The sequence below is a fragment of the Salarias fasciatus genome (genome assembly GCF_902148845.1).
Source record: "Salarias fasciatus chromosome 7 unlocalized genomic scaffold, fSalaFa1.1 super_scaffold_4, whole genome shotgun sequence".
Classification (NCBI taxonomy): Eukaryota; Metazoa; Chordata; class Actinopteri; order Blenniiformes; family Blenniidae; genus Salarias; species Salarias fasciatus.
This window is the reverse complement of record NW_021941229.1, coordinates 7,273,118-7,298,847: the sequence shown is the minus strand read 5'-3', so window position 1 is coordinate 7,298,847 and position 25,730 is coordinate 7,273,118. Positions and strand designations below refer to the sequence as shown.

Here is a 25,730-nt window from a genome sequence, read left to right as displayed (position 1 = left end):
CGGAAGGCGGACGGCGGGGTGGCATCTCCCAGTGCCCGGGTGACAGATTGCCGCTCGGCATTGGCGGCGAAGGAGGTTCAGGGGTTGGAAAGTGATTGGCTCTGATGGTCAGGAAGTGGGCACCGAGGGCTGGAGGAGGAGGCGGAGTGCAGAGGAGTGAGGGAGAGGATGACAAGACCCGGCTGCGTGACCTTTCTTAGCACGCGAGTTACCTAAAGGGGCAGAGGCCCTGCTTTTAAGAGCATGCTTTGGCAGTGGTGGCCGCCGTGGTGGGTGCGGGCCGAACACGGATGCCAGGGCAAGGAGAGGTGGCCCCGACACCGGCTTCTCTGCTCGTGCCCAAGACCCGGCTGTCCCCGCAACACCTCGGCGAGGATAAGTAGAGGACGACTGGCATCGTCTGCAGATTTGTCCGAGGTGGCTCGCCATCGACAGACTCACCTCTGCAACTTCAGGGCGGCTGCCAACATCAACCGTGCAGTCCTCAAAGTCATGAAATGTTTTCAGGGAAGGTTTCAGACTTTGACCTGATAGAGAGAGAAAATCCCTCCGCCGAGGACGAGTGCGGACGGATTTATGAATACCGTGTTATAAAGACTTAGAAAACCCTACTATAGGTATACATTTAGCTCGTTACTAACTCATCTTACAAATACGATAGGCAGCATTTTTTGTCTTCAGCAACAGAAATTGACCGATTCATGACCTTTGAATACCAAAACTTAATTAGGTCAATTGAGTACGAATCAATGAACATGTAGGTTCAGTTTTATAGGAAAGCCTGTCAAGTTGATCACATTCAGGATGTGATTTTGACCTCTGATCTTAAACCACCAAAATCACCTCATCACCACATCCCCGGGAAACAATTCTGAAATCCCTGTTTTCCATTGGTAGAGATATTGCCCTAATAAGACGGGAACTGACACAGGGATGACCAAGAAACGCAACGTTTCTGAAAATGCGACAACAATGAACTTTAAAGATATGCGGCAGATAAAGGCTGAAGTATTTCCTCTTCAAATGACACACACTCAGGTCACTAACAGGCCACAGCTTTGTGTGTGTGTGTGTGTGTGTGTGTGTGTGTCTATGTGTGTGTGTCAAGGGGGGGGTTGAGGCTTGGAAGGGTTTTATCGGGTCTAATTACTCCCGATAGCTGTAATTTACAGGTTGACAGCAGGGAGAAATCGGCAAGATTCACACTTCTGCGGGTCAGCATCTGTCGCCATTACTGCGCGGCGCACGCTGCCGGCCGGTCGGCGAGCAGGAAGAAAACAGTAAACAACAAACGGCGTGTGACAGATTAGCAGCGCAGGCTAAAGGACCTTCCACTGACACATCATTTCTCTCGCTCCGCGAGTCTGTTTTCGCGGCAGCTGTCACCAATAAAATGGAAAAGCAGGAGATGGGGAGGGGAGGCGGTGGCGGTGGCGGCGGCGGCGGAGGTGGCTTTTGTTCCAGATCCAGAGAGGTGGGTGGTGGAAGGAGAAGGAGGAGGAAGATGAAGACAAGAAGGAGGAGGAGTAGGAGGAGGAAAGAGAAAAAGGAGAGAGGTAGAAGAAAATGTAAGTGGGAGGGAGGGTTAGTGAGAGTGACCTGTTTTAACAGTCTGGCCTCACTTTTTAATGGAGTATTAGCAAAGAAAAAAAAAGAAAAAAAGGAGGGCAGGGCAACGTCAAACTGTATTTTTCCGCTGACTGTAATTACCCCCGCTATCTCTCTCTTTTTTAGGTCTGCAGTACAAATTGCCGGTGTCACCCCGAAGCGGTAATTCTAGTTCCGTTTGCATCAGCCTGTGTGGTACAGGTTTGTTCATTATCCCAGTACATCCTGCACGAGTGCACGTTTGTTAATTCTGCAGCACGGCGCTCTCGGCCCCGCTCTCCTCCGCCCGGTCCCACGCAGCTCCGAGACGAGCCAGGTCGGTCCGGTGCCAGGGACGGGCTGGTGGGCTACACTGCTGTCCACCTCATTGCCTCCACACAGTTCTCGCTGGCCTGCTTCTCAGCACCGAGTTAGTACCACGTCCGTTCTGCCAAACCGATTTTTTCCTTGACCTCCAACTAGAGGACATTCTCCAAGTTGTTGGCTTGTTTGGCTTTTTTTCTTTATTTTTTTTTAAACAGCTCTTCGGAGAGGATTTCTCCGAACATAAAATGAAGCAAGATTTCCAACAACAGTAACGCAGGTATTTCTAACAAAAAAAACTTAGGATTCATGATGTATAGATGTCATATCAAAAGACACCACTTGTATATAAATTCATTTGTAATTCGGCACTCAGGCTCTTGCGAGAGACAGGAACCAGCCATCATCACTGTTTTATAATCTATTACCCCTCAAAAGATCTGTGCAGTCTTTCAGTCTGTGATAAAAGGTCATTCTAGCAGCTACAATGGAAATGTGTCCTTTTCAGTCACTATAACGAGAACAATCAATTTTTTTCTTTTTTTTTTTGCAGCAAACAGCGATGGAGGTCATGGCAGCAAGGTCTGAACTGAACATCACACAATACATCAGACTAATGTACGTATGTGTGCAGCAACTCAAAAAGACAGAGGGGAGAAGGTTATGAAGCTCTCTGCCTCTTATCTTAATGGTTTCTTTGCAATAATCGATCAGTAATGGCAAGCTACTGTACTGGTAAGAATATACGGGTATTTTGTCTCCTGAAGCAGGTCTAAAAAAAGTAAATTGTCTAATATCACTTATTATAATCAGTCATCTTAGACTGAGCCAGATGAACATCAGGTGTGAAAAGAGATCATATCAGGGGGATGACAATCCAGCTCCCGGTGCTGGATGTTATCGTTAAAAAGACATTTAAAGGCTTTAAAATGCTAAAACTCAAATGCTTTCAATGATACATGATAAAAAGAGCAGACAGACTGGAGAGAAACCAGCTCACCGTTCCAGAGATCAGTGAAAGGAACAGGCTGACCGTCGATAAACAGTTTGTCAGAGTTGGACTGTTAATTTTACAGACACACTGTGTTTGTCCACGTCCTCTTAATGGTGTCCCATAATTAACAAGAACTGTTAATTTCATTTTGAGACACTATAAGGTAATGCACTCAGGAATGAGAATCATCCAGAATTATCTTATGAACACAGTTCCTAGTGCAATCCATAATTGTAATTAACATCTTTCTGAGAAGAGTTTGCAACAAGAAGATGCCGGATCAAATCCTGAGAAAAGTACGGCTTCCCAGTGAAAGAGTCTGGTTGTCGTACTGGTCACCTGGAGCATCTAAACATTTCCGATGATAAAATTGGTTCATAACTTATCAAAAGTGTATTCTTCTAAGATTAAAAGGTCAATAATGGTCGTTTTCAGGCTCGATCAGTCTCTGGTGCAGGTGTGTCTCCATCCCCATCAGCCAACACATCAATAATTCTGGGTGTTTGTAGGGTAATCACACAGGTCTGGCCCTGTCCTGTTTAATATCTAACGGGAGACTGCCTGGTGACTCCGCGTGCCAACCTCCAGAGCACCCCGGTCCTCCGCACGGGCACCATATGGGCGGCCCAGCCCCTGTTCCATTAGCGGGGTCTGAACGAGAGCGAGAGCAGGCCCGGACCCCGGCACCTCCTGCCCTTCCCCTGGCACTGCCACAGGGCATGTCCTCCCACTGCCAGCTGCCCACACTGGGTCAGAGGACAGCCACTGCCTACCTGAGTCTGGCAGCAGCCGGCCGCTCATTACAGCCAGACGCACGGTGCATAATGTGGAGGAAAGGTCAACAACCGCAACACATCTGTTATCCAGACAATACAATGAGCATGCTGACAAATGCTAAAAGTTCAGCAACTATGAAGAGAGGCCTGTTTTATTATCATTTTCACACGAAAACTGCTCTGAAATAACTGAGTGCTGTTCAAAGACACAGACTTCAGTTGAATAAAATTCCACTTTGGTTATTAGTATAAGTTTCCTTAGTTATTTTAGGCTACAAAATGTTGTGTTTTAATGTATGACGCAATGAAAAAAACCAAGACCAATACTAACACAGCTGCCACAAACTCCTTATATTTCAAAGGTTAGACTCTAACGTATTATATGTGAAAAAGGCAAAAAAATAATCAATAATCTGCTTTAATTGTTGTCAGAGTGGTATGTTGTATTACAGTTCAGACCATCGTACAGGACTCCTGCAGGAATCCTGAATCAAATCAAAATTACTGTTATTATTGGCTTCATTATATCTAAAATGATCACATCTCTCACATTATTGGCCATTAATACATTACTGGTTGTGTTTATCCCCTTGGTTAACAGAGCTACCAGTTGCTACCTCACAAAAGTGGTGTTTTCCAGTGCAAAAAAAAATTATAAAATATACTTTTTATTTGCTTATTCACTGAAAAAAACAAACCATGAACCACCACATTGTCATATTTCCATGCTTCCGATATCAGCGCACCAGACTAACAAACTGTTGACCGAGTCAGAAAATACTCATTTTTCAGAAGAGGTTCAACAAGTGAAATTTCCATCGAGTGTTTTGTGAATCTACATACAATCACTGAACATCCAATCAGAATTTACACTCCTAAAACAGATTGCATCAACTTGTTAATCATAGTCTAATTTCAAAATACCAAAAAGATCTTTTTAATCTCAGTAAACTGGACTTCAGCTTAGATCTATCTTGAATTTCTATGAACATACTGAAAATTTAAAATAAGCAACTAAAACTGGCCATACTGGCAGATCTGTGATGGTATAACTTATCTTTAGCATGATTATTGAAATTATCTGACAGCATAAATGGCTATTTAAGGATGTTTTAATTGCAATAGTCAATTCAGTGTCTCTGGTAAGGAAAACAGCACATCATATATGCAGTGAGTGTATATTAAAGTCATCAATAATTTATTCACCGATTAGAAAGAAAAAGTCTAGATCTGAATCATTACTGCTCATGCAAGTCATGAAATCTGCATCGCGACCTTGCGCGTGCTTCCACATGTGGCTACAAAGCACTCGTCTTTCACCTCATGTATTTGTGAGCTGGGTTAACATGTTGGGTGCACAGGCATGTAACATGTGTGAGGGCTGCCTCCCTGAAGACGGCACAGAGGAAGGCAGGAGGAGGGCGGACATCCGGCGCATCGCATGGGAGCGTCGGCAGCCTGTACCTGCCACAGGACCCGGGGCCTGTTTTAATTAATCATCACACGAGATGAATAATTCAGCCACAAATGCTGGGAAGAACTAGAATGGTAGGCCTTTATTATAAATTTTTTTTCTTTTCCTCCTTCCTACCCATCTGGTTTCCCAGCGATCAGGGCTTGCTCTCAGGTAAACACACACCTGCTAAGTCATGGAAGCAGCGAGGCGTGGACTAAACCTTGACTCAGCAAATTCACAACGTCTCTTCTGATACATACGAGTCCGACGGAGGAAGGTTGGCCTGAAAAATGGCCACAGCTCGGCTCATCGGTTTCCATTAAATAACTCTCCCGGGACTGTGGAAGGTTTTAAACTTTGTGGTAGAGGTACTTCATCTTTCTGGCCTGATTCCATTTCAAAGCTATTAAAAGTCAAAGACCCAGCTCACGGTGGACCGCAAAGTGGCAACATCTCGGTGAACTCATTCTGCTCTGTGCTTAGCCTGAGTGTTGCTGAAGTGTCCTTGAGCAGGGCACTGACCAAAAACTGCAGGAATTTAACAAAATCAGGAAAGCAAGTGAATGCAGAAAACTTCAGTGATGATATACTTGAGTAAAGTTTCCACAGTGAACACTAGGAAATATCTTGAGCACAACTATAGGAGAATATTAACCATGATCCCAATAAAATGATACATTAACATGCATGACATTCATCACAGTCATCTTAATGTTTTGATGTCTCCATATGTATTGATTTGTTCAATATTGATGAAGCAGTATGAACTGATAATATATTAAGATTATATTTACAGAGAAACACAACTGGATTGTTTTTGTCTTTCCTACCGTTTGACCTGAGCGATCTCCATGCAAAGGAAGTGGTTGTTGTTATTCTGAGGTAGTCGAGCCTGATATCTGAACTGAGATGATCAGAATTATAACCAATCTAATGGAGAATACATTAACCTGGAGGTATTTTAACTGGGGTTATCTACGCATATCTACTTAATAGTCTTCCTCAATTGCACCATTCAGACAACTCCTCAGATAACAATGATCACATCTACATTTCAGAATATAATATTATAAATGAGCATATTATGTCTTAAACTTAGATGCAGGTACAGTTCAAAAAATTAAACAGAGTGCAACTTTTCAGCAGACAAATCTTAATTAATGTAAATAATCGTGGTGTTTAGTGAAATTTACATTCATTCACAAGCAGCAAATAGAAAGAAGTCCTCCGTTTGGTGGCACAGTTTAAACAACAAACAGCTTACGTGAAAACATTTAAGCTAGTTTACCACTTACCTTCGTTTGAGGCCTGCTTAGTGTCCCAGCTGAAGAATTCCTCTTCAAGAAGACTTGGTGTGGAGGAATCCCTCCATCTGGATCCTTTTCTTTGAAACGTTTCATCACAGGCGCTGTTCAGGAAGCTCAGACTTCACTTTTCTCCTGTGTTTCGGTGATTAATTAAGTGGGCGTGGCCTCAAAGGTGTGTTAGATTTAAACACCTGCATGCCATGCACGTGTCACGTACGGAGAAGCAAGAGGCAACAAGTAACAAAAGTATCAAATAAGTTACTCTTCTTATGTAGATTTATCATGTATATTTACTTTCTTTTCTTGTGTGAGGACATTTTACTAAATTTCATCCGTTTGAAGGTAAATATCTATTTTATACTCTTTACCTTCTTTGAAGTGGTTCTTTCCAATGTCTTTGAAGATGATTTAGAGTAAAAAAAAAAAAGATCAAAGCAGCAGGTATTAACAGATAGTAACTGAGCAATAATAAATATATGCACAGACTTCCTGCTTCTATTTTAAAAAGGTAATTCTTCCTGAATTCAAAGCATCTCATTTAATACAGTGTTCTACTATAAAGCCCAGCAAGCCTGTTTTCTTTTTTTTTTTTTTTTTTAATACTTGATATAAATTAAATCATGATCTTTGTTATTGGTAATGATTAAGCAGCTTGAACTCCTTCGACAAAGTATCAGAATAATAATATCAGTTAGAATGTGTCTGTGTGCATGTGCAAACATACAGCATGTGCATCTAACACACTACTGAAAAAGTTTTTTTTTTTTTAAGTGTGTCAAAAAAACAAAAAACATGTGTATCAAAAAACACATTCTCAAAATATTAAATACCTTCCTATAGCATCAGAGGGGGAGCATGGATCTCAGTACAGAGGGGGCGGAGCATTCTCGATGGGCCCTTATGATAGTTATTTTACCATTCAAACAATCCCTCATCCTACCATCAAACAACACACTAATGCTCACTTTTATTGAGCCAAGAAAACCTCTATGCCTCAGAAAGCAGAATAAAGTCACAAACCAGTTCACAAACTTGTTCTTAAGAACAAATACACATATGCACGTACACACACGCACACACACATACACACAAATGCAGCCTGACAGGTGTCAGTCTCAGAGCGTCCGCTGTCCATGGTGCTGAAAGCTCAGATAAAAAGTCACGGGCTACATCTGTACCATCTTTGATACAGTTTTAATATAAAATGAACACAGCTGGTCTGAAATTACACAATCTATTCAGATAGATACAGACAAAGCTATCTATATCTTTTGGAATTCATGTATATTAGGAAAAAAATAGACTTGGCGGTCTCTTGTAGTTGAAAGCAACTCAAGGCACATTCAAATAGGCAGGTGTTTAAGACCACGGCATTCTGATAAAGATATTTTTGAAGGTTTCACTGACTCACCAATGGCTCCGATGTTAGGGTTTGGGTAGTACCGCTAGCGGCTAGCATAGTGTTTAGCATACTGTTTAACTTCCCTCCAAAGAGTTCAGATCAAGTGCAAAAAAAAAACCTTGTTAATGCCGCTCAGCCAATCAGCGCTGGCTTACAGCTCTGATGCATTCATGGACAGTCGTAATGTAAGAATTGGCAAATTGGAGCCCACAATCATATGCGTATACCTTCTCGCACACGCTGCACGTTTTATTATAATCATTTATTTACGATTAAATGTGAACACATCACATGAAACGCGACCCTGTGACCTTGTGGGCCCTGGGGCGGCCGCCCCCTTGCCCCCACTCCGGCTCCCCTACAGCACAACATACATTGGAGGATCAGGCCTATTCCTGGTGACACTGTCCACTGGGGCTGCTTGTTTTATCAGAAATCATCACTGACACCAATATGCGAAATTTCTGTATTAGAAAAGACCCACTGAACAAGAATACATTATGTTTCTATGCACTGTGTTATCATACACTGCAAATTCAAACTGGAAAATTTTCAAATATGAAAGAAAAATGTGACTAATCTCATTGAATTATCTTACGGTAATTGTTACCAGGTGTCATTATTTCACACCTGGTGGCCACAAAAATAACCTCCCAAAACAACAAAATGCTCTGCTTTTGAAACACTGCTGGTGGAAAGTGTAGAGATGCATCTAATGGAGGAGAGGAAAATCACAGTCTCTGTAAACTGATAAAGAGAAGGAGCACTGTTGTTTGGAAGAACACTTCCTAAAACAGAATTGTTTGTGGCTTAAGTGTTTCCTTTTTTTTTCTACACATCTTATCATTGTTGTGATTTGTTTACCTAATTCCATGAAAAGATGATGGAAAAACCCAGATGGGCTCAGGAAGAACATGCAGTGTATTTCAACATCATTTCTTTACTCATTTATTAGTGAAAAACAAACTTTTCCCAGTATTGTCCAAACTTCCACATGCTTATTTTCCACATGTGTTTCTCTCTATTAATAATGTGGCCTGTGGCTGAAGGATATCACAGGTCATATTTGCCAGAATTTTTTTTTTTTTTGTTGTATTCAAAGACACCCTCAGCCCCTCTGGTGTCATTTTTGACCAGCGATCGCTCCTCCTGTTCCAGGCTACATCCTGTTAAAGCAGTTCACAGCGTGTCCCATTATTCCTGCACTGAAGGCCTCCCTCTGATCCTGACATCCCCTCACCTTGACCTTTTACACGAGGCTGAACATCCCAGAGGGGAGCTAAGTAAAAGGCCACTGCTGTGTTTTCCACTGATGCCGCTGATGCGATATCAGTGTTTTTATCGAGGATAGGGGGGCTTTGCTAGTGCTTATCTGGGGTGTGAAGCCCAGCACATCTCAAGCTAGCTCGAATCTGTCACCGTGCATAAAGAGACAGGAGGGGGGCACTTTCTCGTCCCTTTTCACCCCAAGGACGGCGTGCAATGGGGGTGGCGGTGCACTGATTGAGAGCAACACCTGTCAGGTGAGGGCTTTCGCAGTTGACGGCACAGACGGAGCGCCAAGTCGACTGCTATGACTGCTAATCTCTGACGTGGCAACCCGCCGGGCTCTGCCGGTCTCCAGAGGGCGGTGGGGGGGGGGGGGGGGGGGGGGGGGGGGGGGAGCGAGGATCCTGGGCGAACCCAGGCTTTTTTCTTTCTTTAATGGAGGAACTGCCGCAGTCTCGCCAAACACAACCAAGCAGGCTGATATGCTCTAAATACATTTCATTATCATCATCATGATTATATCACTAATTGTGTGTACTGGGTAATGTGCTGCAGCAGCCCCCTCCTGGGAGGTGTCTGAGAGACTGAATGATTAAAACATGTACGATGAACCATGCATCAAAACGTCCCTGCGGGCCGCCTCACAAGATACATGTAAGCGGCTGCACTGACACTCGGAGCCGAGCAAACAGCAGAGGATGATGGTCTGCTGAGGGGTTGAAAGGCTGAGGAGGAACCTGCAGGCAATAACAAGACAGCAGGTGGATATTAGAGATGCAGGGGATTGACCCGAGCCGACCCCATCCATATCCATAAACCCACACTACATCACCTTATATACCTTCAGACATTGCTCCACCGCTGCCTAAATAATTCCACCAGCACCACCGCAGCGAGCAAAGCAAAGGCTGCGTTTCAGACCGCGGCTGGGCCTCCTTCAGCCCGGCGTTGGGGGACTGTTTCCATCTTTATGTGTGGTTGACAGGAGAGGATAAAGTTTTTGTGACAGCATTTGATGAATGTTTAATCCAACATTCATACATCCCGGGCTGGGATTGGGTCCCCAGTCAAAACCCACCAAAAGACACACAGCAGGTGTGTAAAATATTCATTCAGTACACGCTTCATTAAGAATGAAACATACCGTGGTCCCCGCTCATTTATTCATTTCGATTATCGGAACAAAAGACAGAAAAATGGGAGATTAAAACATGGTGGGCGAACTATTCTATATTTGTCTCGCAGATTTGTAACAATTTGTTTTGTGACAAATAACTCAGCCTGTTGAAATCCCGCTGTCGTCTTGCTGGGAGTCAGGCAGCTACTGCGAGGAGGAGCTTTCATGTGAGGGGCTCGTAACAAATCACTGTCTGCCGGGGGGGATTCCTCGGCTCCGCGTCCAACCGCAGCGCTTTGAACTTTGACCCGTCCGGTGACTCCTCCCGCAAAGCATGCTGATACATTTCTGAGACATCCACTATAGACATGACATTTGTTCTTTTTTTAACCCCCCCCCCCCCCAAAAAAAAAAAAAAATCAATTAACAACAATTAATGATCCCTCCTGGAGATGAGTGTCCGCTGCTCGGACAGATGAAATGAGTGATATGGTGCCTGTCACTGACTGAGCTTCTTCTTTGAATTTGTCATGGGGGAGCGCGGGATGACGTTCCAGCGCCGTCCAGCCCTTCTTGAATGAATGTGTCACACACATGACAAAATTTCCCCGTGGAGATCATTAAAGTTTCATCTAATCTAATCTAATTAAGATAAGGATGTCCAAGTCCTGTCACACTGTAGGCGAATCTCCATAGGACAGACAAATACAATTACATTGAGATTAGATTTAATTAGAAAACCAAGAAGCTTTTCAGAGATATGACTTTTTTTTTTTTTTTAAGAACCAATTGTGTCAGCAAGCTTATCAAATACAAGTAAAGGTAAAATTGCCTAATATTTGGTGATTTGTCCTCTTATGATCGGTTAAATGTGTGGAAACAACTTAAAATTTGGGAACACGCCATAAGAGGGTGAACTGCTCAGTTTTTCCAATAATATTGATCATGTGAAATACCCTCAGACCCTATTTGTACCTGGCAATATGCTTTTTGGGTGATCAGATCACATTTCGTGAGCCCTAAAGAGAAATGTAAACAGGTGCCAGAACGTTTTCACTCACACTACTCCCCGGGACGCATCTGACCCGTCTTTGCAGTCTTTACACATCATGTGCTGTGAATCTGCTCTGTGACAGCGGAGTAGCAGTAAAAGATGTCATATGTGAAATACAAACGTCATTAATGTGTACTGTGTTTTCGCTTAAGAGAATTCATTAATCTGATTTGGAAAAGGACATCAAGGTTTCTGCTCGAAGTTCTGCAGAGAGAAGGTGGCTTATAGCAGCCTGAGCAGAGGTCACCGTCGTAGCCTCTGTCTGGGGACACACTTAAGTAATAACTGTGCGACAGGCCCTTTCACCTTTTAGGTAGTAATACAGCCTGAACTGAAGTGGTTAGCGTGAAGCGGATCATATGGACAAGTGTAAACAGTTTGCGTCAGGGCTCTACATGGGCCCAAAGAGGCAACGGTCCCTCATTACATTATGACAAAGAAAAAGAACATTCTGCCACGCACTGTCCTCACTCAAAAAGGAAATATTGGCTAAAAGACAAACTGAGGACAGACTGCAAGCAAAAGAACCGACAAAGTCCTGAAAATGTAGCCAGCAGTGGACTTTATAAACGTAAAACCATAGGATAGCACTGTAAAAATGCTTCATGAGAAAATAATCATAGTAGTATTCACAACATACAGTCAGCGGACTGTTACAGATCACACCATCTCAGTGCTGTTTTTAGATAAATGTCATAAAACTTTACACTGGGAAGCTTTGAACAATAGCCTTCATGCAGTGGGCTTTGTAGTTTCCATGCAGTTCTTCTTATCTCCTATTGATTTATTTCCAGTCAATAGAAAGGTTTGAGGAAAAAAATAAAGAGAGGTCAAAAACTTGTGTCTTTCATGTGTCTCATGTTGAACGTGTCCCTTTAACACACAGATTTCACTTTGAGATGTGACACAAACCATAAAGCCGACGCAACATTGTGAATATTTGACATGACTAGAGCGACGATTTTGTAAATCCCCAGCTTTATGAATGGCATCAGTCAAAGAGTCTTGCAGTCTTTGCAGAGATTAAGTGTATCCTGGTCAATGGAAGATCTAATGAAGTGTATTGATCTGGCATAAAACTGACGAGTCTGGGCTTCAACTTAATAACTGGTATTTACTTTGTCGCAAGAGCCGGCCCATCTTAAACCCGTTTTAGTCGCTTTTTCTAGTGGACAAATTTGACAGCTGAGCTTTCAATCAAATAAACAATATTACTAAGGCCATAGCCAAGCTGTCTTGTCATTTATGATATTACAGTATGGTCACATGTGAAAGGAGATCAATTTTCATGTAAATTTCCAATGTTTGGAGGGACCCAGCAGTCAAAGAGAAGCAGACTGAAGTTTCCTTTTCAATGAATGAGTGTCTTTGAACCCTTCGAGGCCATATTTTAAAGGCTAACAGTAAAAAACAAACAAAAAAACACATTTTTAAAAAAGTATGTCGATTATGTTTGTCAGATGTGCAGTAATCAGCTAAACCTAATATGACTGCAAATAAGGTGTGAATTTTATACATTTTCATGACTTTCCAAAACATTTACTTTACCTGACTGATGGTGACGTTTTTGCAATGATTTGGAAAAACCATGTTAACCTGAGTTTTCTTGCAGTAATTCACAGCAAATGTCAGTTCTGCTGTTATGACAGTTATCTTGGAAGCCACATGGGCTGCATGGTGAAACTGGAGTCAGCATTTTCGTCTCATACCAAGAATATCTCCATTTCGAATCTGGGTACTGAGGCCTTTTTTTGTGGAGCTTGCATGTTCTCCCTGAGTGTGTGGGTACTCCACTTTACTAAATAGTCCCAAAATATGGATTTTGAGTTACGGGACACAAGACAAACAGCAGACTGGTCTTGTGTGCACTGGAGATGTTTTTACATATCAAATAAAGAAATAAGAAAAACATGACTATGCATAGGATGATCAGACTATTATGGAAAAAAAAAACAATAATGACAACAGGCAGGAAATTCCATGGTAGTGGGTTGAAGGTAAAAGCATTTTTTTCAATAGGACTCTTTGGGAAGGTCCACAAACTGCATAACGAACAGGAGATTTTTCAGCGGTTTGTTTATTTCATGAAGGGAGAGATCAGATTTCCTTGTCTCACACACACACACACACACACACACACACACACACACACACACACACACACACACACACACACACACAGACATACTCCCATTATATTGCACAGAACAGAGGAGACATGGCACTGAGCATCATGGGAAAACACCACCAGTCAAAACCCAACCATCTAGATAAAAATAGATAAATGACTGTGGATTAAACCAAACAAATGTGTGTTTTATGTTGCTCATTTGACTGACAGCATTATGATACACTGATTGTGTACATATTTCAATGTATAATGCTGATTGTGCATGAGTTTAGCCTGGTTTCTTCCCACAGCACCTCTAAATGCACATAATTGTGAAATGAATATGTGTCATTATTTCTGTTTTTGTTTTGATTAAAAAACATAGGTGAGGCTGCATTTAATTAATTTGTGTCACATAATTACTCAATTTCCATGTTTACATTCAGAGGTCATCATCATACATTGTTTGTGGTTAAAAACTGGCAAATGAAAGTTTGAAACTATAGTTTGTTCTCTAAGAAAAGGAATGATGGTTTATTTCATACATAGTGTACTATGAGATCCCTTTATTTTGGGGGAATTGTCTGAATTGGCAGTGCTATATGTGACTGGCCGGTACAGGAATTCCCGCCTTCCGCACCGCGCGCTCTCACCGACGTCACTTCCGCGACTCAGGAAAGATGGCGGCCGCCAGTCCGAGCGATCCTGCACCTTCCGATCCCCGAAATGTAGTGATTAAGACGGAACCGGGCACCGAGGACGGGCTGCCTTGCGGGGAGGACGGCGTCCCGGGTAAGCGGGACCCGGTGGTGCCCCTCCTGTCGGAGGTGAGCGGGCTGCAGCCCCTCGCGTGGTCGCAGGACCACCGCCTGTCCGTCTGCACCTCCAACTCGCTGGCCGTGATGGAGCTGGTGTGCGACTTGCAGAGCAGCAAGCAGGACCTGACGCTGCACAGGACCTCCATCCCCGTCCCCACGGAGACAAGCAGCCTGCGGGTAAATAATAATAATAATGCTTTAACTTCAGCCAAAGAGTCTGTAAACACTGCAAAGCAACCAGCAGGGTGCTGCATGTAAATATGTGAAACTGTGAATATCTCGCACTGAATTATGGCTAAAAAAGAGGAAGATATGAGCAGAAATGAGCAATCTTAATGACTGCGTTCGTAGCAACATGGATGACCAGGTTTTTCAATATTTTGTAAAAAAATGGATATTCCTGATAAAAAATACATGTAAACAGTCTTTCTTCCATCTTCAATATCACTTAAACCTGTGCAGGAGCAAATCCCAGTTCACGAAAGGTGGGGGCAGGTTACCAGTCACACAGAGAGGCAGACATCCATTCACACGCCTTGAAGCAATTTAGGTTCACCAGTTAACCTAACAGGCATCCTTTTGGACAGCGCACAGACACACACACACACACACACACACACACAAAATGACCATCCTGGAGTTCAATTTAGCAACTTTTTTACCTGCATTTACAAACCACAACAATCTTGTTTATTTTTCTTGACCTTATTTTCCTCCAGACTTGCCACTTTGCTCTCTATTTGAATATTCAACAAAGTACTGAGATCCCTCCCTTATTTTTTTTTTTTTTTTTTTTTTTTGCTCCTACTCCTCTTATGCTTTGTTTATAGTCGGACTGTACTTTACAATGCTTACAGTCATTCAATAAAAATACTACAGTGAACTGAAAAGCAAAGCAAATAACCAAGTAAGAAATTAATCAAAAAGCTATTATTAAATTAAACATCTTTATTAAAGTAGAGAAATTAAAAGGAGTTTAATTCTATTGGGTCCAAAATGCTGCCTTTGTCATTTAAGTCTCAAGATTGTTACGCTGTTATCCAATTTTACATACAATGGCTGTTTGAACTGGTGTATTTTACTTAACGTGATGGAAAATGATGTCCGTTTACACAGAAAAGGCCACTGGTGGGTCCTGTTAGTTGTTTTTGAAAGGAAATTATACACAGATTGATCCTCACCTCAGCCTGACCTGTGTGTAAACAACAACGTTACAGTTAAATTCACCTAAATGAGATTTATTCTTCATTGTAATGCTTAGTTTGAACTATAAACACTCGTTTGGATTTTGTCTGCAGCACTAAAGGTGATTCTTTCATTAAATTTTGGCATTAATGAGCACTTGACTAGTGGAATTATGTGAGCTTAATTTTTATCAAGTCAGAACTCCTCAAGAGCTGATAAAATGTAAGATAATCTGGATGGATAAAGAGCTTCTACAATCCATTACGTCCTGCATTTGGTCCACTTCCAGCTAACTTGTCTTCACATTTCAATTGAATTGTAATCAATCTGCTCTGGATCACAAGTTCAGATGTGCCCAGGACTACTTTGCATGTGATTAGAACTATAATACCACAGTAATTATATGCGAGTTTAATTTGAAGTGTCAAAGCATCTTCATTTATGTGCTAAATATTTGGAATTGTACACATTGTGTCTGTCGTGTGGGATATTAATACTATAACACTATTGCTATTATTGGGTAAAGATTCGATGTCGTCTTGCTTCATCCATTATTACAGTAAAAATTAAATTTGATTTTATGTCTTGCACATTTGTTTGGTGACAGGGTTATTTATTGGGAGAAAAACTGCATTTAAATGTGATTTATCTTGATAGTTGAATGTTTTCCTGTTCAGCACTGGCTGCTTGTTAGTTTGGTGTGATAATACTGGGAGTTCTGCTTGGTTTTACTTCCCAGCTCAATGACTGAGTATAGTTTACAGCCCTCCAGCTCACAGACGAAGGGGGAAAAAAAAAACTTTTATTTTTCTTTGATAAAGACGGCTGGTTTCCTTTGAGTTGCACAAACGGTGGTATTGTTGGATGTTTGCTGTTGATTCTGGGTGTTTGAGAGAGATCTGATTGTTCTGGTGGTACAAAAATATGGAAGTGGTTTTTATTTTCCTTTTGAACTGCGTACATCCATAAAATCCAGACTTTGCAATATGGATCCTTTCTATATTTGCAGTTTATCTACCAAATCATAGCGTGTGTAACTCTGAATGTGTGTCCACAGACTCTCACCAACATACAGCGGCACTAAAGGAGAACATATGATGGTCTGAAAGGTTTGAGGAGCCTAAAGTCATGAATAGATGCAGATTTTTAGAGAGAGAATTTGTTTTTGCTTTTATTAAAGAACGACAGCGTATCTAACTCTGGATCCTTGAACTTCACTTTGTCAAACTTGGGCTTTTTCTCCATTTTCTGCAGTGATGAAGCAACTGGGAATATCAAGTCTTAGTCAAATTATTATTTATGTATTATTGAAACATTTTTAATTGAGCAAATATTTTAATCCATTGTTAGCAAGTTGTGACATGATTGACTTTATTGCATTGAAAATGGCTGAAATTACTGATGACCATCCAAAGTTTCTTCATGTAGCAGACAATAATGAGAGAAAATCCACGAGAACTTGCAGAAAGTATTCAGAAACTCATGAAAAGTAGAACATGGAGATGTATTATGCCCAATTTTATGGGCTTTTTTTGTGTTGGTCTCAAAGATAAAGCGCAGTTTTCCAATAAAATAGTTAGAAATCCTGAAAGCTGAATGCAATGACGAACAAACCTTGCTAACGTGAGGAATGCCGCATAACATTTGAAACGTAAAAATACCACATCTGGGCATTTGGGCTGAGGATCTTGTCTCACTGAAGGGCATTTTATTTGCATCTGGTTTAATCCCTAGGCTACAGTAATAAAACCCAAATTGTTTTGGTGCGGCAGGGTATAATATTGATAATTGCTGTTTAACCGTTTCATGCTGGCCTGTGAAGTTCACTCCAACATGGAGTTTTGCAGACCTTCCAGCACGGTCATGTTTTCATCACCCAGTCTTAACAAACCGCGGCAGCCAGTCAGTTCCCGACAGGTGATTACAAAACGACATCTGTGCGCGTGTTGTAAAAGTGTTGCGATTTGTTTACTCGTTAAGCAACTTGTACACACGCCTCAGACACTAAGCCAAGCTAATATTCACTCGTGTGCTATTAGCTTGGCACTGATAGACGCGTCTGTATTTTCATGACTTACTAAACTGAAAGAAAGATAATTAAAAGCGGCGGAGCAACAAACGCTGGTGAGAAAGAGGAACAGTTTTGCTGTGGAGAATTTGTCTCGGCGCAGCTGCTCTGGTGTGTAAACACCAGTGTTTATAGGTTCGCCTCCACTCCAAAAATCCACTTGGCAGATACAATATTGGATGTAGCTGAATTTTATAATCCACCAGGCACAGTGGCAGACAGGCGAAGTTTGGTTTCCTGCTGTCATTTGCAGATATGATTAACTGCTTTTAAAGAGGTGGTCGGCTGAGCTGGGAGCAGTCGACGATCGCACACAAGGCACAACTTGACTTTTTAAAGACCCGAGTTATCTGTTGTGTGACGATACAGCAGGAGTTATCTGTAGTGAAGCGGCAGGATATCTTCAGACTTTTACCAAAATGATCCAAGAAGGAAAGAAATTGGTAAAAGAAAATCATTTAATATCCAAAATCCAGGCTCGTGATGTTCAGGTGTTCATGACAACTAAATCCCTGCCCCTCGTCAGTAATACTAGGGGGGGTCCTAATATGCTCAGGTTCTGTTTATGTATTTTCCAGCTGAAAGGGTAATTTTCTGTTCAGTTTTGGCTTATTTGGATAAGAAAAGCGTCTGGATTTTCTTCCAAAAGGTACTCTGAAAGCAGTATAGTTTCCACAGATCTTTGTGGTGTGTGTATGGCCTGAGATTGGTAGACGAATGACTGACAGAATCCTTCAGTGTGGACTGAGGAGTTTGTCTTCTGGTCAGTAACTTAAACCTACACTAAGGAACTTTTCAACCTTAATAAAACATTTTAATATCTTTTGTGATGACACTTCGACTTACAACTAGTTGAATGATCTCTCTGTCATGGACTGAGGGCGTCAGTATTGCTTTCACTTGGACTAAGCAGCTGTGAGGAGGGTGGTAGGAACCCTGCACACTAAAAAAACTCAAAATGTGCGAACTGCTTTACGGCATGCGTCACATCATGATATAACATTGTTTAGCCACCATTAGATTAATTTAGATTCATCACCTCATCGCTATCCATCCTTCACACAGCCACTGGAAACAAATGAAGGGGAGTTCAGTCCGACAGCACGCCACTGGGAGCAGCAGTTTACGACGCCACGCGCTAGTCCTCATGGGAACTGTAGTATTCCTTCAGGCAAAACACTACCGCTTTTGTCCACTGGCGCCGCCAAAATCAACAAAAACTGAAAGTTCCTTAGTGTTGCTTTAAAGTCTCATTTATTCTGCTGAGAATAAATAGTTTTAGCGTCTCATTAGGTGGCTGGATCTTTTTTTCTGGGAATAGTAATAGCTTGACCTAGTATCAGAAGGTGAAAAGCGTATTAATTAATTTATTTATTTATTTACTCAAAGCAGTGTCAACCAATCAGAGGAAAGACTTCCTGATGCCTCAAAGACATTTATGACATGACAGTGAAAATCTTGGCATTGAACTTTCATTTTGTAAACTGAATTGGTTCTCCAAAAAGATTGTACTTCATCTACTGTAAGATTTGCTGATGTGGTTTCGATGATGGCTTACCTTGCTTCCAATCACCTCTCGACTCTTAACGTGACCCATTTGTGCTTTAACTCTCAAAGGTGGGGTCAACAGCGGACCAGGCTGAAGCGACGGATAAGTTCACGAACCATCCCGATCCCACAGTGAGGCAGATCTTCTTGTCCGACAGAGTGATGAACCCTTCGGTCGGCGTGCGCAAAGGAATAAAGTACGCCAGCTGGTCTCCGTTGGGCTGCGACACATCCGGACGCTGCCTGCTCGCGTGCCTCACGCTCGAACACAGACTCTCCATTCACGTCAGCCACAAGCGGCTGGAGTGGCGCGCGCTGCTCGACCTCACCGAGAAGTACGGCGAGCGGCTGAGGGAGCGAGGCTACGCCAGGAAGGACAACAAGCCCCCCGAAGCAACCTTGTTGGACTTGGAGGAGCTGCGGCGGCGCTTCCGCATGCAGACGCCTCTGAAAATGGAATGGTCGAGTATTTACACCATCAAGCAGGTGCAGCCGGACAACCTGTGCGTGGAGGTGGAGATGGTCCTCCTCGCCATCCTGATGGAGAACGGAGACCTGGTTTTGTGGAAGTTCGACCTGCCGTTCACGGACGGGCGGGACGTGACTTTCTACGACCTCATCGAGTCGGGCGTGAGCAGACCCAGCGACCTGGCGTGGTGGGAGTACGGCACCGCGGATCGCCGGATGAGCGGCCTGATCGTGGGAAGCGAGGAGGGACCCATCAAGATCATGCCGGTGAGCCTAACGGGCGTGAAGGGCTACTTCACCCTCCGGCACCCGGTGGTCCTCTGGAAGGAGAGCGACGACATCGCCGTGGAAAACCTGAAATGCATCCCGATGATCCACCCCATCCACAAGTCCAGCTGCAGCCTGATCGTGGCGTCGCGCGGCTGCTACGTCTTCTGGTGCCTGCTCAGGATTTCGCCGGCCGGGTTGAACGTGCACAACTCTCACATAGCGGGGCTGCACTCGCTCCCCGTCGTCTCTCTGGCGGTCGGTCAGCACGGCGTGTCGGTGTTCACCTGCTCCCTCGACGGGCTGATGAAGAAGCTGACGCCCACTTTTACGGAGAACAATTTGATCTTCAAGCAGGAGGACATGGAGCGTCCGGAGCACCTCAGCGGGAGGAGGATACAGGGCATCGCCGTGAGCCACAACGGCGCCTACATGGCACTAGTCAGCACTCAGGGGTTGGTCAATAACTTTCACCCGGCTAACAGGACTTACCAGGTCGACTTTTTGACTCTGAAAACGCCCGAGACGGCGGCGGCGCTGCTGCTCAAGTCCCCCACGCAGAACCTGTACAAAATGGCGGACCTGCTGGACCTCGTGCGGTGGCAGATTTTAAAAGACAAGCGCATCCCGGCGCCGCTGCAGCAGGAGCTGGATCAGAGGATCCGAGAACAGGACTCGCCCTATTTGTGGCGGTTCAAGCTCTTCCTGGTGCGGGTGCTCCTCCGCTCGCTGCAGCTGCCCGTTCCGGAGCACAGCTGGAGGCCCACGCACGAACAGACCAAAGTGTTTGTCAGGGACAAGGAAGGACAGGAGGCGGGCAACGGACAGGAGGAAGATCCCAGCAGAGCGGAGGGCGAAGCCGGCGTCCCGAAGCAGGAGAAGGAGGACAGTCGGGACGAGCGGCGGGCGGAGGTGCAGGCCTTGATCGACGACGTGGAGACCCACCTGATGCGGCAGAACATGAAGAAGGTGCTGGGCGTCATGTACCTCAACACCTGGTTCGCGCAGAACATCAGCATTCCCATCTGCGGGCTGGTGGACTATCTGTCCAGAGACGCAGACGACAGAGCGTCGGAGGTAACGCCGCTTCTGTTTGACCGTTTGTTCTATATAACAGCCCGTCTTTGAAGGTCCATCGCTGTAACATTCAATGATGGACTGTAGAGGAAATGACAATCAGCTCAGCGAAAAAAGAAAAAAAGAAATGGACTTCGTAATGGTTTCACTTTTAAGCTGAATGGAAGATGGAGGATCACAAGCAATAATGAATCTCAGAATAAGATACGCTCAGCTATCACTACAAATCGCTTTCACTGTTTGCTAAGAGTTTATCTATAGTGCTAAACCATATGTCACAAATTTATTTTGATATCAATATTCACAACAGACGTATAAAGAAGTGACTGAAGAGTGCAAAAAATCTAAATGAAAGGTGGTAAATGATAAATTATTGATTGACAGTCTAAAATATTTTATTTTAGAAACATAAAAATCTTGGAAAAATGACCCAAATCAGAAAAGTCGACCATCGAATCAGCTTCTGAAACGCAAGTAGTGGAAGCTGCAGACATGCCCACATGATGGAAGCTGTAGTGTGCGTTGCTAATATCAAAATACCACCCTTCCAGAGCCAAAGTTCAAAGCTGCTGTAGCCAGTGTTCATATGTTATGAATTTGGACAGTAAAGATGAGTACGAGACATTGATGTAATACCACCTTTGTACACTGGGGGCAGTGTCCAGTCGGTCTGGCCTCAGCACTGAAGTGACTCGCTGCTTTAACCTGTCGTGTGAAACGGCGTCACGAAACCAGACAAGTTGAATCTGCTGTTTTAGCTTCACTCGTTATAGTCAGAATGACACTGGGGAGTTTTGACGTGATAATTTGTAATTTTTCAACAATATTTAAGCTAAAGTGAACTGCTCTGCGGTGTTTCCCTCCACTGACTGCTGGCTGTGTGTCCGCGCTCCTCCCAGGTCCTGATCGGCCACATCAAGAACAAGCTGAACAAGCAGACGTACTCGGAGCGCTGCAGCCTGTGCCAGTCCGTGCTGCCCTTCACCGACCACAAGCAGACCACCTGTCACAAGGGCCACATGTGGCTCAGGTAGAAACTCTTTCCCGCAACTTTTCAAAAGCTCAAACCAGCGTCTAAAGGTGGTTCTTTATGAGCCCGGGCGGCGCGAGGTGCGGCGGCGCCGAGCCTGACAGCCGGGATCACGTATTGAATCTTAATGCCAAATCTTTGACGGTTTATTTATCTTTGCCGCGCTGTAATCAAGCCTCCCACCTTTTGATATTTACCCATGCACCAGTCTCACCGCCTCATAAATATTGTCTGTCAAACATCCCCGCCGCCTCCTCCGAACGCCTCCGGTGGGCACCGAGCGGGGGGATCCGTGCCCATCAGCTGCACCTCAGCGCTGCCTCTGCTCTGCTCCTGCATTGTGTGTGTGTGTGTGTGTGTCTACCCTCTAATGCATTTCTCGCCGTCTCGCTCCTCCAGGTGTGTGTTGTCATACCAGGCCTGCCAGTCGCTGACGTTCAGACGCTGCCTCCTGCTGGATAGCATCGCCAGACTGCCAGAGCCCGAGGGTAAGCGCCACTTTCCATCTCGCCGCCGCCACCTCCATTTCACACTCGCACTCCCCGATCAGCCATCTCCTCCTGTCACCCTCAACGTCAGCCTCCACATCCCGACTCGCCACCCGAACTCCATGAACCACGAAGCGGCGGTAGAAATTAGCGAGGCGCACGTCTAATTGACAGAGCTCCGTCTTGTGTCGCTTTTCTGGCTGAAGCATGAAACGCGTCTCTTCTGTCTCATTACTCACGTTCTGGATGAAAGGCAGGAGGAGGATACACGTTTTATCATTCAGATATGCCCACTATCAGGAGGAAGATTAAAAAAAAACCCTGATATGTTCGAAACACGAACTCCCAGTTAACACAACTCTTTTGGCAATATTAGTGTTTCCGCTTGCCAAAATTTCTGGTTGATTTTATGTCTTCAAACCCAAATGCAAATGAATGTTTGACAGTCTAAATGGACATATGCAGCGTCTTGTTCCTGAAGCGTCCTGGTTTCTTAAACAAAGAGTAATCTGGAGAAGAAACAGCTCTTCTCCTGAGCCAGATCAAGAAAAGCTGATTTTCCGCCATGTATACAACCGGCTGGATTCCTAATCGGCATGTGCAAAGCAAACACAGGTGTGACGGCAGAGCTGCGGGATAGAAGGAGACGGGAATACTCTACACATTCTCTGTAAATACGAGATAATGCAACGAAACATGGCGTCTGATCACCTGCATGTCGTCAAGGAAAAACCTCACTGTGCTTTAAACCGTAACTTCATTTCTCATCCGTTAGAGAAACAAAGTTTTTCCTTTGAGTCATTTCATTCATTCATTTCTCCTCTTCCTGCTGGAGATTCTTCAGTAAATCACAAACAAATTCAAAAGTTGGCTCTCTGTTGACTTCCTGTTTGAGAGAAGGCCTCGTGAGCTGATAATGTCACATGACTGGAGCCGGCTGGCCCGGCGCTAAGGCCACCGTGGCGTCAAATCAGTAAATATAAACTCAGCTTCAGTACAATCATATAAAACCCTGTTATTACTGTTAACTATAAAGTTGTTTTGATTCATTTTTAATATAGTTATGAAGTTTCTGTACATAACTATTGCATAATGCAACTGTAGCTTATATATTGACAAATTGTTTGCAAACTGTGGTTATTGAAGTTGTTTGTTGACTAATTTTCACCATTTATTTATCTGATTTTTTTATGGTAAAGATATTTATATTGCATTTTAGATTTTTTTGTATTTAGATTTAATTTTTCAGGCATGTAAATTAGTTTACTTGTAATATTATAAATTAAAGATAACCATAGAAACAATGCTATTTCATTATGTAAATTACCACATAGGGTGAGACCGGCTCTGGTTGTATTATGTCTCATTGCAATACACTTGACTCCCAATTAGGGCTGTCAAAATATAGTTTTTTTCTTTATTGCGATTAATTGCAGACTTTCTATAGTTAATCGCAATTAATCACGTTTCGAATTGCCCGTGGAAAATTCAGTTATTTTGCATTTAGGGCCAATTTTAAGCACATAGTGTAAATAATAAGTAATTGATTACCAGTGTTTTAATTGGGAAACAAATGAACACAAAGAATGAATTTCCCTTTGGACTTTTCTGTATTTTCTTCAAAAAAAAAAAAAAGTGCTCTGTCATCCCGCTTGTTTCAAAAATACATGTTGAGCTAAATGCTTCAAGTCATGAAACCCATAACTTAGGAGGAAACGACTTCCAAGTAAAGAAACATGAAATACAGTTTTCAATTAAAAAGTGCCACGTAGACCCACAGGTCTACTTCAGAATAAAAAATAACATATTTGTAAAATTTTCAGTCGCTGAATGAAGAATCTAATGCTGATAATTCACCTTTACTGCACAGGGGTGAACAAAACGACGTCCCAATGGCAGGGACATTAAATTAAAAAAATAAAATGAATAAAAACCTGCACTCATTAGACATGAGATCCAGAACTGTCTGAGTTCTAACTTTTCTCCCCTATTTCTTTTCTTTGAGCCAGTTGCTAACCCGAACCTTCACTCTGTGATTAATCGCTTTTATATATATATTTTTTAATGTTTTGACAGCCCATGAATAGCAATTAATGTGATTAACGCTGACAGCCCTGGTCCCAATACAATAATATTTACAGCAAAACATATGAGGACCGTTAAGTTATTAGTATGTGATCATAACATGTCATTACAATCAGTAACACTTCAGCACACATCATTATCACAATAATGGCATTTCACACATTTCTGGAAATGTAATTAGAAGTTCTGCTTCACACAGACTCGGATGTACGCTAACTAAATATTTGTGGCTGTGTCTGTCAACCACACACACACATACACATACACACACTCACACTCACTACTTTATATTTTCTCTTCATCATCAAAAGCATAGAAATCCTGTTTGGCTCATTAACTCTAATGAACTGAGGTTCCCTGCGTGTTTATCCTGATTGCATTTTTTTTTTTGTTCCTGTTGTTGAATAACTGAAGCCAAAATGTTAAAAGTCCTCTTCACTTATTAACGCACACATTTAGCAAGTTTTTCAGGCTCGTCTGCCGCTGTATTTACTCCACTGTACATCTGTGCATGCATAATGAATGTACATTGACACAGATGGCAAACAGCTTTTGTAAAATAAAAAGAAAAAAATCATTATAAATTGCAGCTAATCCAGTGACATAGTGGAGGAAAACAGCCGTGTTTTTGTTGATGGGCTTCATCCGGACGGCTTCCCGAGCGCCCGAGGCGCGGCCCTCCCGGTCATTGCAGCCCATCTGAGCTGAAACCTGACAGCTCGGTGGAAATGTGGCATCTGTCAGCATCTGCATCGTCCTCCCACCTGTCTGAAATATCCGGCAGGTGATCGTCCGCTGCACATGTTCGAAGCCCGGTTCAGGCTGGGTCCAGACGGCATCTATTAGCTAACCGGTCAAGCAGTCAGAGGACCGCCATATTAATCTCAGTTTGCCTTGTGTTCATGCATATCCGTTTTTAATCTTGACCGTAAACGCAGCTTTGTGTTTGTTCTCGCTGCAGATCCGGAGTGGATAAGGAAGATCCTGCAGGCTCCCTGCACGCTCTGCGACTCGCCCATGATCTAGAGCCGAGCGGCGACGGGCGGAAACCCGAAGGCTCCTCCACGACCTCTCCCAGCTCCCCAGCTCTCACGCAGGGTCCAATTTAGTCAGACATCACGGCTCCACTTCCTCCTGTTTCATGTGTTTTGTTTGACTTTTTTACGACTTTATATTGGTATCTTAAAAGTGCAAATAAAAAGCTTTGATTATTTGTCTGAACCCCTTATTTTACTCACGAGTGCGGGCTACAAAGCGCGCCGAGGAAGCCGCCGCTGGTTTGAAATGAATATTTCACTGA

General features: G+C 43.3%; 1 protein-coding gene across 1 annotated transcript; it reads left to right on the top strand.

Moving 5' to 3' along the window:
• Nucleotides 1-14,076: 14,076 nt before the first annotated feature.
• Nucleotides 14,077-25,626, top strand: gtf3c4 (general transcription factor IIIC, polypeptide 4). The gene is made up of 5 exons (XM_030085374.1): nucleotides 14,077-14,391; nucleotides 19,085-20,827; nucleotides 21,727-21,857; nucleotides 22,257-22,345; nucleotides 25,392-25,626. Exons 1-5 carry the CDS (start codon nucleotides 14,077-14,079, stop codon nucleotides 25,454-25,456), a joined length of 2,343 nt encoding a protein of 780 aa, XP_029941234.1. The 3' UTR covers nucleotides 25,457-25,626.
• The last annotated feature ends 104 nt before the right edge of the window (nucleotides 25,627-25,730 follow it).